At 39.1% G+C, this 18,873-nt stretch overlaps 1 protein-coding gene and 1 long non-coding RNA gene across 2 annotated transcripts in view; one reads left to right on the top strand and one right to left on the bottom strand.

Annotated features, from left to right (window-relative positions):
• The window catches only part of wnt9a (wingless-type MMTV integration site family, member 9A), a 58,105-nt gene extending 44,505 nt beyond the window's left edge, over positions 1-13,600 (bottom strand). Inside the window, exon 1 of the mRNA XM_061979303.2 lies at positions 13,470-13,600. Coding sequence (XP_061835287.1) covers positions 13,470-13,561 — 92 coding nt within the window. The 5' untranslated portion in view covers positions 13,562-13,600. The remainder of the gene's footprint in view (positions 1-13,469) is intronic.
• Positions 1-18,873, top strand: part of LOC133618706 (uncharacterized) — a 144,732-nt gene that overhangs the window by 119,432 nt on the left and 6,427 nt on the right. The window contains exon 3 of the long non-coding RNA XR_009817329.1: positions 3,871-3,969. This is a non-coding gene — a long non-coding RNA (uncharacterized lncRNA). The remainder of the gene's footprint in view (positions 1-3,870; positions 3,970-18,873) is intronic.

The raw sequence follows: 18,873 nt of genomic DNA, 5'->3' as shown, positions 1-18,873 counted from the left end.
CCACGTAAGATATGTTTTAATTGCTGAAGCGGGTTTATTGAATGTCAAATGTGCCAAAATAGACCGTTTTGTACACTATTGAGGGGATTCAATACTAGTAGTGTGCAAGTGTGTTTCTGTATAGTATCTCCAGCCGTGTCCATGTGGTGACATAAATTACGGTATTTTGAGAGGTAAAGTCGAACTAAGTAGGACATCACTGAAGGCCTAGGTGAGAAATACAATGTAAGGAGAACAAGGTCAATGTGTAGTACCTTAAATGCACAACATTGTGTTCCCAGTCTAATAAACATGAAAACATTTGAATGAGTTAAAAACTTATAATTAATTAAATAGTGTGAAATTACATGATTATGAGTAGTTTTAATAGAAAAGTGTCCAATTTAACAGTAGCCTCCTATGTTATTACGGGTGGGCTAATGGTACACACTTCTTCATCTCATGGAGAGGTCCTGGGTTCGATTCTCAGCCAGGGTTTGATAGAGAGGGCATCCGGTGTAAAAACTAAGTCTAAACCATTCCTGCGATTGACCCCTTACAGCAGGGGTCCCCAAACTTTTTGACTCGAGGGCCGCATTGGGTTAAAAAAATTTGGCCTATATATATATTCCTCACGTGCTCGCCCCGACACCGTGGCGCAAGCGCGATGTCACGTTATCAATGGGAAAAGGCGTTTTTAGACAATATGATTTGCCTGAGTGACTAGGAGACCCCGAGAGTAACAAGCGGTAGAAAATGGATTAGAGAGGACAGATTTAAAAAAATAATAATTAAAAAAATATATATATGTTTTCACACTGCTCCCCTCACCTCCCAGAGGGTGATCAAGGGTGATGGGTCAAATGCAGAGAATAATTTTGCCACACCGAGTGTGTGTGACAATCATTGGTACTTAAACCTTAACTTTAACTTTCTGTCTGTCTGTGTTGGCCCTGTGATGAGTTGGCGACTTGTCCAGGGTGTACCCCGCCTTCCGCCTGAATGCGGCTGAGATAGGCTCCAGTACCCCCCCGCGATCCCAAAAGGGACAAGCGGTAAAAAATGGATGGATGTTTTTTTTTTTACTTGGGACTTCCCGTGGGCCAGATTTTGGACGCTGGTGCGGGGGGGGGGGGTAGTTTGGACACCCCTGCCTTACAGGAAATACAAATATTAGCTTTCTATGTTGAATGTCAATTCAATGTGACTTTTAGTGTCTGTATTCAATATGTATAAAATTCATGATCATTATTTTTTGTTTTGTATTTATTATAGATATCTGGTTCAGCAAATACAGTTAATTTTGGACTATTTTTGTATGTTTCAATGTAAACAGTAATTCACTTATGTTTTACACCTTTATAAATGTTAAAAATGTGATTTAAAACTTTAAAAAAAAAATTCCTGTCAGCTACGGTTTGATATTATTCCTACTACCTCCGTTATTTTCATGAGGAAAATTATTTTGAAAACAAATCCGAGGTCGACTGCGTGGATTGTGTTCTAACCTCGGTATAACTCGTTTGGTAGAGCGGCCGTGCCAGCAACTTGAGGGTTGCAGGTTCGATCATCGCTTCCGCCATCCTAGTCACTGCTGTTGTGTCCTTGGGCAAGACACTTTACCCACCCGCTCCCAGTGCCACCCACACTGGTTTAAATGTAACTTAGATATTGGGTTTCACTATGTAAAGCGCTTTGAGTCACTAGAGAAAAGCGCTATATAAATATAATTCACTTCTCTTCACTTCAAATTTCCACTGTACAAATTCTTCGAATAGGAAAAGCGAGCCATTAAAACACTAACGACCATCATATCTTTGACAATTCAAAGTATCCTTAGTCTTCATTAGTCATCCTGTTGTGCAAATTGCCCATAACTCTTAGTATTTGGCTAGCAAAGACCAACAAATGTCCAACGTGGGACCAAACGAGAGGTTTCTTCGCGTCGCCGCTGAAAACTGGCGCTGACGGCTTCTAGGCGAAAACACGTACTCGCCGCAGTCTCTTGGGTGCAGCGATGACGCTGGTGTTGCTCTGATGTGAACACATTTTACAAGCCCTCCCGAGTCATGTCATAGAGTCAGAAATATTCCGCCATTTATTCCCTCTTAACATGGCGCATAAAAAAATTAAAGTGTGTACCAATGTTTACACTTTTACATAACTTAATCTTGAAACTCAACAGGAAAGCATCTCCCACATGATTCTTTTGTGCTTTGCAAGTTGAAGTTGAGGGTTTCTTAATTGCTTTTACACAACGTTGGCTGCCTTTAGGTTGGCTGTTTTCACACTTTGCTTCCCACTCTCCTTGTGTTACTGCAAAAGGTCACCCGGTGCACCCAATGCTGCTTCGCCTAGTGGCATCCTTAGGTATGGCAGGCTGCCACGTCCAAATCATGTATCATAAAAAGCAAACACGCTCTCAGGTCAAGTGCTGAGAGAATCCTATCCCTTCGAGGCGGGGCTCAGAGTCACAGGATATCCTATGAAGTTGTGGAAATGTCTCCGTATCATCTTTACTCCCCGCCAGGGACAATCAGGGACGCCCGCCTGCACCCACCGTCTGCCCGGCAACACTCCTAATGAGTTGTAATCATCCAGGAGCTCTCCGTGAAACCACCGCCACAAGGGCACCGGGAAATGTTTATATGTAGGCTCCTAAATGGCAACACAAAAAAACATCTTCTTACCCATTTGTTAGCGTGGTATTTTTAGCAAAATGCCTCATTTGACGTGACAACGGGCAAACAAAGGCAGAAACAAGTGATGGTTTAAATTAGTAGTAAAGAAGCGTTTTAGCGTCAAGAGGGAGACTCTGAAAACCAAGCTGCCTTAAACGCATCAGTCAGAATAAACATGCTAACAAACTGCGGGTAATGCATACTTGCCAACCTTGAGACCTCCGATTAGAATTCACCAAGTCAAGTATTTCATATATATATATATATATATATATATATATATATATATATATATATATATATATATATATATATATATATATATATATATATATATAATAAAATAAATATAAATAAATATATATAGCTAGAATTCACTGAAAGTCAAGTATTTCATATATATATATATATATATATATATATATATATATATATATATATATATAAGAAATACTTGACTTTCAGTGAATTCTAGCTATATATATTTATTTATATTTATTTTATTATATATATATATAATATATATATATATATATATATATATATAAATAAGAGAAATACTTGAATGTCAGTGTTCATTTATTTCCACATATACACACACATAACACTCATCTACTCATTGTTGAGTTAAGGGTTGAATTGTCCATCCTTGTTCTATTCTCTGTCAATATTTTTCTAACCATGCTGAACACCCTCTCTGATGATGCATTCTGCTTCGTCTCCTTGTTGTGTGCGCAGTTGTGCACTGCACTCTCTAAAAGCCGTAGATGTTATTGTTACATATGCATGTACACTAGATGGCAGTATTGTCCTGTTTAAGGGTGTCACAACATTGCTGTTTACGGCAGACAAACTGCTTTACGGTAGACGAAAAGGTGACTGCTGTTGTTGTGTGTTGTTACCGCACTGGGAGGACGTTAATGAAACTGCCTAACAATAAACCCACATAAGAAACCAAGAACTCGCCCTCGATCATTCTACAGTTATAACGTGTTTGGGCAGGCACGCTGTTTATATTGTGGGAAAGCGGACGTGAAAACAGGCTGTCGACATGTCATTCAGGTCCGCCTGAATTTCGGGAGATTTTCGGGAGAAAATTTGTTCCGGGAGGTTTTCGGGAGAGGCGCTGAATTTCGGGAGTTTCCCGGAAAATCCGTGAGGGTTGGCAAGTATGGGGTAATGTGTCCCTTGTGTTTGTTTCACTATACAGCTGTTTGCCACACTGAGGAGGCACATGTTATCCAGAAGGAGACCGAGGGCAAAGTGCAACCATTTGGAGACTGTGGAGTATACATGCTGTAGCAACAAGGTAAGCTATGTTTGTCATTTGTAGCAATGTATCCTCACAGTATTGATTCACTGACATGTAGTAGTACCCTGTAGTACCTGCTTTTTCCAGTGGAAATACATTAATGGGAAGCAGTCGTTATGAAACAGTTCAGCTAATGACAATACATGCTATACGCTAACCTACAGTAGCTCATTTGTATTTACCAAACAGTACACAAAGGGCCTGATTTACTAAAGGTTTGCGTGTACTAAAACACGTGCAAAGTGGATTGAGTATTTTAAGTGAGCAGAATAAGGCGTGCATCCATTTTGTGTCGCTGTCTTCATGGAGATGCAAAATATGTGCTGATCATCAAAATACCCACAATGCTGGGAGGACTATATGCAAATATTATTATTTAGTGCATGCAATGTAATTTATCAACACTCATCACCGTTTTGCTAGCACTAATTTGCGTTTTATTTAGCAAGTGTCAAGTGGGCGTGCAAACTGACAGTTCCACACACGGCTGCAGGATCAGTGCTCGCGCTGCACAGACAGACGATGGACAAATGAGAATCCTCCGTCCTACGTGTGTGTGTGTCAACATATTTAGATGGTCTGAAATAAGAAATATTAGACATGTCGTCTATTTAACAACATGATTTTAAAATGGTATAGCTGCGAGGTTAAAAGCTGATTAAAACAAATTAATGTGTTTTGGTGTCTTTTAGTATTTTTTTTAATGACATTCATTTTTTCCACATAAAATATATATTGTTTGAATATTTCTTATATGAAAAAACTTCCTTAAATATGCATTTTTGTGTGTCTTGAGCGGACTACTTAAGTGCAGCCTCACTCACCTCAAGCGATTAAAAAAAAAAACTTGGTTTCAATGTAGATGCACTGCAGGACTGCTTCTAAAATGCCCATAAAAAGTAGTAAATGTCTCCTCTATGTTTGAAAACATAGCAAAACGCCGCAGGTAAGAGCATGATAACATGAATGTGCAGTAAATAAGAGTGTCTCTTTGGTAAAAGTCCCGCATGCACACAAAATCCTAATTTAAATAAGGCGGTCTGCACCACTTTTCAGTTGTACACACAGTCTTAGTAAATCATACGCACCATCCCCACTAACAGTACAAGGTATTTTATAAATTGCATAGACCAGGGCTATTCAACTACCGTATTTTTCGGACTATAAGTCGCAGTTTTTTTCATAGTTTGTGAAAGTTGCATAATGTTTTTTTCCTTCTTTATTATGCATTTTCGGCAGGTGCGACTTATACTCCGGTGCGACTTATACTCCGAAAAATACGGTATATGATATAGAGGGCTGCAGTTTCAGGAGCCCAAGGGCTCAGGGGCCGGACATCGAAATGTGGATGTTTTGTCAGAAAGTACCTTCGCAGGTAATATTCCTTTGAGACTGCGTTTACTTAATTACAAAGTAAACACATCGGCTTTCACACTATACTGTCAATGAATTCATTATTCTGCCCTCACTACTCGTTTCCAGCGTGTGCAGCTAGAGAGATAGTTAACAGCATGAAGAAAAAGAAGCTCCAGAAGTTTTGTTGAGGATTGATGTTCCTTTTTCTTTAAATTATTTTTCTTCCTCAGTTTTTTTTTCTTTACACTTCCTCCTTCATTTAGGTTTGTAAGACTAAACATATCAACATAAACATTATGAAAGTATTACGTCAATTGTATATTTTACATAAATAATATCCAGTGTGTATTTTACATAAATAAAATAGGTTTCATGTTGATGCATTCACTCAATAAACTACAGATGTTCACGCATACAGAAATTAAACAACATCCAAATCAAACATTGGACGCAATGTATGTATCTGTAACGCATCACAACTAAACCTAAGGTGAAGGGTTATCGCCCTCTACAGGTCGAAGTTAGCACTACAAATATCAAATGAGCTTTGATTGACAGGGTTACTCTCAGACAAAAACAGCACAACCACGAATACAAAAGACATAACGAAGTCAGCAATTCCAATAGAAAACCAACTAAATATCTTTGTGTACAATATCTACTTTAAAAGAAGCTTGGTAATAAAGCTTACACGAGTGGATTTCTACCGTTGTTGCTGCTTGTTTAGAACACCTTATCGGTCGCTTAAAAGGTACACACACAGGTACAGCACTTGCTCGGGGCAGAACATGTTGTCATAAGTCAGATTTTCGCAATTTATTTAGATTGTTTTTCAGGGTTAAATGAGTAGTTTTCTTGGCACTCCGCATCAAGGGTTGGAATTGGGGGTTAAATCACCAAAATGATTCCCGAGCGCAGCCCCCGCTGTTGCTCACTGCTCCACTCACCTCCCAGGGGGTGGAACAAGTGGATGGGTCAAATGCAGAGGGTAATTTCACCACACCTAGTGTGTGTGTGTGACTATCAGTAGTACTTTAACTTTAACTTTGACTTCTACTCACTCCACTGCTGTTTCATTGTGACACAAACGCCTCGCTGTTGCCCCCTTTGGGGTGGCGGGAGTGCTGCATACAAGAGGAACCTTAGTTTTAATGGTTTCATCCAGCCTATAGAAGCCTACAGAAATTTTTGGCGGGCGGGATTATATACTCTCGCAGTGTTGACGTACTGACAGGTAGCAATGTGGTACCTTGGACAACCCGTTTTCCCAGTGGATACGCATTGAAGGCGATCAGTCATGAAAAAAAATGGGGAAATGTAACCAGCTCAAAAAAAGTAAAGCTAATGACTATACACGCTAAACGCTTACCCAGCTCTTTTCTTTTTACAAAACCGAACACACAATGTATCCTCACTGACAGGCAGTAGAAATGGTGCCTAGTATACCTGCTTTGGCCAGTGGAAATGCATCGATGGCAAGTGGAGTCATGGATAAAAGTGAAATTGTAAAAAAGAAAATATAATAAGTACCGTATTTTTCGAACTATAAGTCGCAGTTTTTTTCATAGTTTGGCCGGGGGTGCGACTTATACTCAGGAGCGACTTATGTGTGAAATTATTAACACATTACCATAAAATATCAAATAATATTATTTAGCTCATTCACGCAAGAGACTAGACGTATAAGATTTCATGGGATTTAGCGATTAGGAGTGACAGATTGTTTGGTAAACGCATAGCATGTTCTATATGTTATAGTTATTTGAATGACTCTTACCATAATATGTTACGTTAACATACCAGGCACGTTCTCAGTTGGTTATTTATGCCTCATATACCGTACACTTATTCAGCCTGTTGTTCACTATTCTTTATTTATTTTAAATTGCATTTCAAATGTCTATTCTTGGTGTTGGGTTTTATCAAATAAATTTCCCCAAAAAATGCGACTTATGTATGTTTTTTTCCTTCTTTATTATGCATTTTCGGCCGGTGCGACTTATACTCCGGAGCGGCTTATACTCCGGAGCGACTTATACTCCGAAAAATACGGTATATGTGCCAGACGCGAACAAAACTGTACACACAACAACAGTAGCAGTGATGCTAATGCTAACAACACATGTATCCAGGCTGGTCCACCTATACTGACAGAGATGATGATATTCTCCTTGTTGCAAGCTAGTGTATCCCAGCTCTTTCTTGGTAGTATTTAGAAGACAGGATGTTAACTATTGTTGCTTTAACTCACTGTCCCTTACTGTGGTCAGCTTAAACCAGTGCATTATTTGAATATGACAAAGATGAGAACATCTCTCTGTAGACACAAAACAAAATACTAATATGTTATGAGCACTCCGAGCCTCAACAGACGTAATGTCAAAATAAATACTTTGTACATATAGTGTCCAGTATCAATCGACAGATCCATTGTAGCGTTGTAGACGGCTCTGTTTTTGCTCCTGGCGCACCATGATTGGAGATTCCAGCTGCTTCTCACATGAACTCAATAAAAACAAACCGTTGCCTCCTCGCAATCTGGCAAGCGTTTACAAGACCACAGAATGAGACACAAGACCACAGAATGAGACACCTTCCTCTCATTTAAGCCAGCAGCAGACGTCTTTTGGGCCCAATCCTTGACGCGAAATGATAACGCGAAGATGCAGCACCTGCCACAACAGGCGGGAGGGAAGGAAAAGCAGGGCTTGCATTCTTGTGGCGAAGGATGACAATTTAAGCGGGCGCCCGGCTACGCCAGGAATCCCACCCCGCCCTCGGCCGTGCAGACCGTGGGCCGGGGAGACGATTGTGTTTATGTTTCACTTACGCTCCACCGCACTCTGGAAATTGGGTATGCAACGTCGACCCTCTTATTTTGAGTAAATCAATACCCAGGAGGCCCCCGGCAGGGCCCTGGTGTGTATCTTTATCCTGGCAGGTTTGTTTGTGTTGTTTGTGCTGCCACTTTCCAGCAGGTCTGAGCCGGAGTGACACCAGTGTGGAGTTTCTTTCAGTCTGAGTCACCTTTTAGTGAACGTCATGTTCCTCGGCTGCCCGGCTCAATCATTCACCCCCCCTCAGGAAAAAAAAGAAAAACTCATTCATATTCTCCTCTCACCCGGGGCCGCGACCCGTAAATCTGGAGTGCTGTAACGCCACGTGGTGCAGATACAGCTACTCTGAAAACAAACGCTGAGAGAGAAAGTAAATATACATTAGCATTAGCAGTGGTGAGGCAGGTGCCAACTAGCTTGCCAGCCAAGCTTCAGGAATCTGGGTTCATATTTGTCCTCTGAGACAGTGACGTAGCGTAATAGAGCAATTCCATGCAATGTTTTTCCCTGATGTATGAATGTTCTGAACTCCTGTTTCAATGCGATAGTTGTGTCATAGCGTGGATCAGGAGTGTCAAACTCAAGGCCCGGGGGCAAGATGTGGCCCGCCACGTCATTTTGTTTGGCCATCCAAAGCCTGGAAGTAATATGTATCAATAAAGTACTGTAACTTTTTTTACTAAATGTATTATGTATTTCTATTTTGGGAGAAAAAAAATACATGTACTCCATGTCATCGCAAATTATGTTAAATATTGTGTAATTATGCAAAAAATATATTATCAAACATTCAAACCATTTTTTTAATAGAAATAAATACTAATAATAATGTTTTCAAAGCAAGTTATCCATCAAATTGTGCAATGTAAAAGTAGCAATAGATTTCATGGTAAAATTGTGAAATTTACTGTGGTTTTTACAGCATTATTTTCTAAATGAAAAAAACAGTACTTATTTTACTGTAAGCTGCCCCCGCGACCCGACCTCGGATAAGCGGAAGAAGATGGATGGATGGACACCAAAAAATCCACAGTTGTTGATTTGCGGTAAAAAAAACAACTAAGAAACCAACTGGCAGCTCAGGTGCCAAAATTTTACTGTAAAATTGCAGTTTTTTTCATTTACAGTAAAAAAAACATACCATATTTTTTTTACATTTTAGTTTTGAAAAAATCTACTAATAAAATACATAGAAAAATTGTGTAATAATAGTATTTGCTGTTAAAAGCGGCCCTATGGGGCCAAACATAACTGCGACGTGGCCCTCAGTGAAAACAACTTTGACACCTCTGGCGTAGATGTACCCCAACTCCCCATAGATGACGTCATGCTGTCTTTCTTCACACCGGAAACTGACAATATCAAAAGTGCCCCAATTGCTTCAAGATGCAAATTAATCGAGAGTTAATTCATCAATTAATCAATGATTATTCCCATTCTCTACTATTCACAAACGTCCCCAAGAAGACATGAAATTCTCAATAAAGCAACTCACTCGAGGGTCAACCAGGACGCAAACAGATGAAAACTTCAATCAATCAATCAAAGTTTATTTATATAGCCCTTAATCACAAGTGTCTCAAAGGGCTGCATAAGCCACAACATATCACCATGACGCTGACATATACTTTTAAAGGTAACGACAAAGGACAACGGACATGTTGGTTAGAGCTGCATCTATCGATTAATTTAGTAATTGAGTAATCTATCGATCAGTTTGTTCGATTATTTGTGTAATCGGATTAAAAAAAAAACACTTGATAGCCTTGACGTGTATTTTAGGGGAAATAGTTCAAATAAACAACAATTGTTCTGCTAGCCATAACTTTGTTTCTTTTTTAATTCTAATAAATTCACATCATCAACAGCACTTTCAACATGTGCACATGTCTTAAAACTCTATGCTGTCCACTGCCACAGAGATCACAGTACCAGCCGTGGGGAAACTATTTCTGCGTATTTAAGGTTCCAGGTACTCCATGTGGTCAAGATTTGGTCATTTCTTATTGGGTTTTTTTCCATTAAACGATTAATCGAAGCAACAAAATATAAATCAAAGCTTTTTTTTCTAATTGAATAATTGATTAATCCATGCCGCCCTAATGTTGATAAATCAATATTGACCAAATTCCCTCGATTTCTGAATACTCTGAAGTCTTTTTTTCATTGCAAATGTTGTGCCAAAGCATAAATGTAGCTTAATATCCAACAGCTGACAAAGTAATCGCTGGTTGCGGAAAGTGAAGTGAAGTGTGAAGTGAATTATATTTATATAGCGCTTTTCTCTAGTGGGCTCTGTACCGAGAATGTCGTTGTGGCTTGTGCAGCCCTTTGAGACACTTGTGATTTAGGGCTATATAAATAAACATTGATTGATTGATTGATTGATTGATAGTGACTCAAAGTACTTTTACATAGTGAAACCCAATATCTAAGTTACATTTAAGCCAGTGTGGGTGGCACTGGGAGCAGGTGGGTAAAGTGTCTTGCCCAAGGACACAACGGCAGTGACTAAGAAGGCGGAAGCGGGGATCGAACCTGGAACCCTCAAGTTGCTGGCTATACCGAGCTATACCGAGCTCGGTTGGTAATGACGCTTTTGCTGCAAGTTGCGATTAATCGACAATTAATTGATAAATCAATTGATAATTATGCAGACATTTTCCCCCCATAATTTCCAAGAAGTATTAAGCTGGCCGATTTCCAAAGTTGGCTGCCAGAAGACATGATATTGTGTGCAATCCAGGATGCAAACTGACAAACATACATCACATATTGCCGTAAAACGGATGTATATTTCGAAATGTCATGCTTAAGAAAACAACAGGCATGTTAGTGCATCAATCTTAAAGACATTTTTCTTGATTTCTGAGTATTCTGAACTTCTGTTGTGATGCAAATGTGCCAGACGCGGATGTAGCTTCACATTCTATAGCTGACTACAAAACCGTTGCCCTTCTTTAGCTCTTAACAAGCACTTAACACGATTAATCGAAAATTCAACTAATCAATTATCATTCCCGCTTTCCCTACCTCACAATCAATAAATGATTGCACAGCCCAATTTGAAAGTTGGCACAATAAAGCAAGTCACTAGAAATAGAAATCCAGGATGCAAACTGACAAAAATACCAACCACTCTTATCATTAATGTATACTTATAAATAAGTGATAAATAACTTTATAGACAAGTTAATGCAACAACATTTGCCAAATTGACAGTCAAGACAAAGAAAACTCTATTCTTACAGTTGGTGACCCTTTTTGGGCCCTGAACCTCAGCTTGGAAACCCCATCATTGAATAACTACCTGTAACTGTTTTGACCCAAACACTTTGCTGGATGCTCTACAGGGGATACATTACTGAGGTCTCCATCTTCTAGATCAGTTGTTCTCAAACTGTGGCAGGGCTCCATCTAGTGGTACGCCAAAGAATCACTTGATGAAAGTACAGTGTTTTATTTTCCTATATTCAAACACAATGTAACTATTCAAACTGTGTGTAGTGTTACAGTGGCCAAAAATATTAAATAAACTTATCAAATAAAACCTATGTCTTGTTTTTAACGAATACTTAGGCCTACTAAGCTCCTATATTTTACTGTTGGTCATTATGGTGGCTTGTGGCTGGGCTCCATCTAGTGGTACGCCAAAGAATCGCTTGATGAAATTACAGTGTTTTATTTTCCTATATTCAAACACAATGTAACTATCCAAACTGTGTGTAGTGTTACAGTGGCCAAAAATATTAAATATACTTATCAAATAAAACTTATGTCTTGTTTTTAACGAATACTTAGGCCTACTAAGCTCCTATATTTTACTGTTGGTCATTATGGTGGCTTGTGGCTGGGCTCCATCTAGTGGTACGCCAAAGAATCACTTGATGAAAGTACAGTGTTTTATTTTCCTATATTCAAACACAGTGCAACTATTCAAACTTTGTGTAGTGCTACAGTGGCCAAAACATAAATATACTTGTTAAATAAAATCTATGTCTTGTTTTTAACAAATACTTAGACCTACTAAGCTCCTGTATCTTACTGTTGGTCATTATGGTGGTACTTTGAGAGCCAGGTATTTTCTGAGGTGCACTATATATCTTCATTTGCAAGTACTATCTCAGTTTAGCTTCCAATAATTATTAAATTACCTAAACACCAGTCTTAAGGTAATAAATATATAGTTAATAACTTATAGTCGAGGTTTCTGTGGTTTATCCATTATAGAGTGCTCAATACCGGGGTAGAGCGGAATATACGTTAGGTCAGGAAAAAAAACACAGAGGCTATTTCATCCCTACAAGCCTGTTTCGCAGGTTTCCCTGCTCTTCAAGGGATTATATTATAAAATCCCCTGCAGAGCAGGGAAACCTGCGAAACAGGCTTGTAGGGATGAAATAGCCTCTGTGTTTTTTCCTGACCTAACGTATAGTTAATAACTTATATTATGGTGTATATGTCCCGTTATTGCATATGTTAATGTCTGTTATATTTCATTTTTTTGAGAAAATGTAATCTCTGGTGTTCCTGAGTAGCACAAGATGAAGCCCACGTACAACCAGTGTTAAAATGGTATTTGTATTTTGTATTTTTTGACACGTGTGAGGGTTTAGCTGTTACTTTAAGGAGGGATTTAGGTGATTTCTGGTGAGAAATAGCACACGTTCTTTAATAATTGTACCTTTTCCACAATTCAAGTCTGAGTGATGTAGTAACAGTACACAATCATGTACTTTTTCAGTGTTAGATTTAAGGTCACGGGGGGTCACACCTCTTTCTCTTTTCCACTTGCTCGGGCGCGCACCTTTGCCCCTCCGTCCGATCAAACATTGACAATTTCCACATTAATGCACGTGTTCCCGGTGTTATTTTTACATTTGTGCGCGCGAGAGTTTGAGATGGAAACAAAAGAAAATAATAGTTTCTGCTGCCTGAGGTGTGTGATGTTTATGCTGAATTGGGTGGGGGAGTTCTCTCTCTTTCTCTTTTTTTAATGCAAGCCCAGCAGCAGCAGACGTTTGGGCCACCAGTCCAGTCCAGTCAGTCAGATGGCTTTATTGTTACCAGCTGTTGCTTGTGGGCCATGTATGTACACTCACCTTTCTGCACTCAGGATATGATCATATGCTATTTTTTCTGGGAGTTAAAATAACTTTCTGCCATGCACTCAAACAAAACTAAAAGCAACAGTATTGCTAAAAACCTGCAAAAACAAGTTAGGCCACAACACTTAATCCACACACCTAACTCCAATTAAGTCAATTAAGAGCAGCATGCATCTAGCAGGGGGGGTGGACTTACCCGAAGTAGGCTGCGCTGGGTGGCGGCAAGTGGATGACATAGACTAGGAGTGTGAACGATAACCATCCCAGGAGTAGGTGTCCATCCAGCATTTTGCTGCGGCTCCAGGGCAGATCATTTCGTTGCTCCTGAGTAGCTGCGCAGAGTCCCAACTTGGACGCTCCACGCTTCTTATACTAAGAGGAGACGAGGCGCGGGGCGCGCTCCTCCCAGCTGCAGAGAGAGAGAGAGAGAGAGGGCGAGGGAGAGAGAGAGAGAGAGCTGCAGTATATCTGAGCAACATCCACAGATTATTATGTCACTTTTTAGTTATTCCACAGATCACATCGTCACCTACTAATACAGCAAAACAGAGTTTTTAAATAAGCACTAATATAAATTGAATGGCATGTTTATTTATTTATTTATTTTCTAAATATTACAACATGGTAGTCGTATATTTTCGGACAAGTTAAAAAAACAACAAAATAAATAATAATGCAAATAAATCTCCATCCATCCATTTTCTACCGCTTATCCCTTTCGAGGTTGCGGGGGTGCTGGAGCCTATCCCAGCTACATTCTGGCGGAAGGCGGGGTACACCCTGGACAAGTCACCCCCTCATCACAGGGCCAACACAGATAGACAACATTCATTCATTCATTCATTGGCGATCACTCGACGCGAGTATGATAGTCCTCCTGTTGGTGAGTCTAGTCATCTGTGGGTCCTCAGGTGGTTGTGGAGGCCAATCCGTGATCCACAGACTCTATTGCAGTGGGGGCATATGTGCGTGATTGTCGTGGTAGTAGTGGTGGTTGTGGTGGTGGTCTGAGGAGCTGTTTTGGTAGTGGATCTCTCCTTTCTTTGTTGCCTCTTGGTTTCCGCGGCACGGTGGAGGTCCTTTTCTAACCGTGCTGTGCCTTCATGGACCATCCTTCTCCACAAAACCCTCTGGTGGGCAGTCTCCTCCCAGGTGTTGAGGTTGAAGCAGCATTTCCTCAGATGGATTTTGAGGTTATCTTTATACCGCTTCTTCTGCCCCCCTTGGGTGCGTTGTCCTTCCGTCAGTTGTCCGTACAACATCTGTTTTGGAAGGCGACTGTCTGGCATGCGAATTACATGGCCTGTCCATCGCAGCTGGTGCCGACTGACAGTTGTAGTGATACTGGGCATGTTAGCTTCCTTCAGAACACTAATGTTGGTACGCCTATCTTCCCAGCTGATCCTGAGGATCTTGCGGAGACATCGCTGGTGGTACTTCAAACCCACATTCACACACTAGGGCCAATTTAGTGTTGTCAATCAACCTATCCCCAGGTGCATGTCTTTGGAGGTGGGAGGAAGCCGGAGTACCCGAAGGGAACCCACGCAGTCACGGGGAGAACATGCAAACTCCACACAAAAAGATCCTGAGCCCAGGATCACACATAGGCACACATACTAACCCCTGTGCCATATTATGTTCAATGTATTATAATTATATTTAATATGATTATTTGTTATATATTACATACAGTTTATTTAATAATAGTTTGACTATGTCCATATATTCTTTATGCTTAATTATATAACTAGTAAAAAATCTGTAGACACATTTATATGTGTGAAGGGAGTCAAAATATAACATGCCAACAGGTGTGCATATTTAAAGGGGAAGTGCACTTTTAAAAAATGTTGCCTATCTTTCACAAATCCTATGTGAGACAAGAACACACGTCTGTCTCATGCATTCCTTATTGCAGCAAAAAATTGCAAGCAAGAGGTGGCTAACAATGTAGTAAATGGGATTAATCTATTCCGACTATAAAGCCCTCTAAAAACTTTTTTTTTTAAAACACAGAGAATACTCAATTTTTATGCCGTGACCTGCATATCAACCAAGTATTAGCGACATTGTTATTGTTAGAGCTTACACGGAGGAACTACTTTTAGAAACACGGCGCCGTGATCACAGAGGTAACATAACTACTGAAACTGTTGATATACTGAGCTGCTGCTGCTGCATCGCCTCTAAATTCGTCAAAGTTAATTCTGGATCATAAATCATGCTTCTCACTTGTAATGGTCAACTTTGAAATTCAATTTAGACCCGAAGACATTGCTAGGTAGACGTGACAAGTTGCTCCATTGATCCCAGCATTTGTCACCTGAGGAGTGACAATTGTGATAATTCATCATCTAGACATTGTGCAGTAAGTGATTGTTTTATTATCTTAGTATGGTTTGTATTTTTTTTTCTCAGCACTTAGCAGTACTGATACATGATGCTTAGTGTTTTACTAGAGCTGGATCTGCCTCCCACTCAGCTTCTAAAACTTGTAGCTCATCCTCTTTATATTATGGATCAATAATATAAGGTTCTGGATCATCATTTGTCCCAAATTAGTTATTGGCTCTCATGAAGTTTGCCATAATTAACAGTAGTTGTTGTTTTTTAAGGACACAGTGAACCTTTTGGTGTGCTCTGTGAAATCAACGCGCCACCAAAAAGTTATATATATATATATATATATATATATATATATATATATATATATATATATATATATATATATATATATATATATATATATATATATATACATATGTATATATATATATATATATATATATATATATATATATATATATATACATATGTATATATATATATATATATATATATATATATATATATTGTATGTATGTATGTATATATATACATATATATATTATATACTGTATATGTATATATATATTATATATGTATATATATATATATATATATATATATATATATATATATATATATATATATATATATATATATATATATATATATATATTGTGTTTTCCACTTCATGTTTGTGATGTCTCCCTCTTGTTTTTGTTAGTTTTTTTGCCTTTTGGATATATATATATATATATATATATATATATATATATATATATATATATATATATATATATATATATACATATATATATATATATATATATATATATATATATATATATGTATGTGTAAACACAATATATATATATATTGTGTTTTCCCCTTTATGTTTGTGATGTTTCCCTCGTTTTCGTGTGTTTTTTGCCTTTTGGATCCGCCCTTCGGGGTTACGCAACAAGGGGTGCTTTTTCAGGAACTTTTGGATTTGCCTTGGGGGGGTGCCATGGTCATGCTTACGCCAGAGACTGGCTGCTGGCTCTCGGCCACACCGGAGTCCGTGTGGAGAGACTGGAGTAGATGTGGAGGAGTAGATAGGTCTGCGGAGCTATAAGCGTTGGCCGTCGGAACGGATAAGCTTTGCGGAGCCCTGGTTGAGTGAGCATGTATAGGACACGCCTGTCTCCTTGGATGGATTCTCTCTCATCCGCGCGGACTAGACATTGGCTGAGAGCTGGTGGGCAGCCTTGGATGGAGTCAGCTGTCTTGATTGCTTTGTTGTGTCTGTTCCTGCCTCTGGCCGTGCTGCCCCCCGACCATATCAGGCAATGGCCTGGAGCACAGTAGAGGCCACCGTGGTGTATGTGGGTGTTGAAATGGTGTAGCTGTTTGGTTTTGTCTGTCAATGCATGGTGCAAACATATGTGCACAGCATGTATTAGTTATTGCAAATAGTTTTTCGTTGTGTTTTTGTTTTGTAGCTGTCTGAATATATAGTGCCTCTGAAGTGTAGGTTCGTTGCATCATCTCTGGGCCTTTTTAAAATGAGCACTGTACCAAGTCAAATTTTTTGTACATTATATACTTGGCCAATAAATATTATTTTGATATATACGTGTATATTAGGGGTGTCCAAAAAAATAACATTTTCGAATTTTTGTCATCATTTTTCGATTCTTAATTGGTTTTAAAAAGTTTTTTGTTTTTTTATTGATCTGTCTCATCTAGCCACTCATGTAAGTTATATTGTTGATGTTGATACCCATATCTGCTATACAGATTTTCTTTAGAAAAGAGAAGTATGGGATACTTCTTTTGTTGCTTTATTTGTATTTGACTTTATTAAATGTTTTGAGTCGAATTTTATTAAACAAAATTAGTTTTCTCCAAATTTCTCCATAAAAAAGGAGAAATTTAATCGTAGAACTGGCGCAAAATGTTATTAAAAAAGTATTGATTTTGAATCGAGAATTGCTTTGAATCGAGAATCGATTCCAAATCAAATTGTTACCCCCAAGAATCGAATCAAATCGAATCGTGTGATGCCCAAAGATTCAAAGCCCTGATGTATATGTGTGGGAATTTGATGGAAATAATAATTACTCTTGTTTGAACTATATATAAATATGTTGCTGCCATGTTACAAACGCTTTTGTCAGAGTTTGTTGGTGACGAACCCCAAGATGCAGAGATGACGGCAGGCATTGAGCGAGAAAACATGATTTAATTAAACACTATGGCAAAAAAACAAACAAAAGGGTAACAACAAAAGGCGCGCACAAGGCGGAGAACAAACTTGGCTATGAACTAAAATAGCAAAAATGCTAACTGTGGACAAGAAACAAAAACACTTACTGTGACACGAAGGAACTATGACATGAGCAGAGTGAACAAAAGTAGACAGAGCTACAACAACAATTATTATGACAGGTAGTAGTGACAACAACAATGACAATGACAATAATCCAGCAGTGACTGGAGGGTAGGGCAGGTATAAATAGCAGCTGGCTGATTGACACCAGGTGTGGCCAGGTGCCAATCAGCCACAGCACTCAGGGAGACAAACAGGAAACAGAACCAAAACAAGAGCCCTGACAGGAAATACTACACACACACAGAGGAAAAACTAAAACACAACCAAACTGTCAGGGGCAAGCCTGACAGCTTTCTTAGTGAAGCCCAATTAATGTAATGTACAATTAAATTATTAGACAAAATGTGTGTGTTAAATCAAAACAAAAGTTAATATATGTGGGAGTCATTGGTCACTCTATTAGGTACACCTCAATATTTGTTATACTACAGTATCACAGACAGGACCTCCACTCGAACCATCGTGGGCCTGACTTTTTCCTGCACTTCGCTGCGCTCTAGTTGTATGTCAAACACCTGTAACTCCTTGTCGCCATTCCCAAAGACATCACAGGCTGCAGAGAGTTGAGGTGGATTTTTTTGTTGTTGTTGATGTTGGTTAAAGATTGGCGGCGAAGGTTAAATATCAGTCCACTCCTGTCGCTGTGAGCAAGTGAGAACGAGGCGGGTTCACATTCAATTCCCGGCGAGGAAAGACGAGCTAAAATGTTGTCAGCAAATACGACTGTAGGTCAATTTCACAAGAGAGCAAAAAGCTGGTAATCACTTTGCAAAGCTGTCACACACTGAGAGCCATTGAGACCCACTGGCCAGCTATCAATCATCCTTGGCGAGTAACCTGAACACTTTGGCAGGCCCGCTCATGAAAAATATTTAGCCTCTGCCACTGCTTTTCA

The sequence above is a fragment of the Nerophis lumbriciformis genome, linkage group LG19 (genome assembly GCF_033978685.3).
Source record: "Nerophis lumbriciformis linkage group LG19, RoL_Nlum_v2.1, whole genome shotgun sequence".
In the NCBI taxonomy this organism is placed as follows: Eukaryota; Metazoa; Chordata; class Actinopteri; order Syngnathiformes; family Syngnathidae; genus Nerophis; species Nerophis lumbriciformis.
This window is presented reverse-complemented; position numbering and strand designations above follow the sequence as displayed.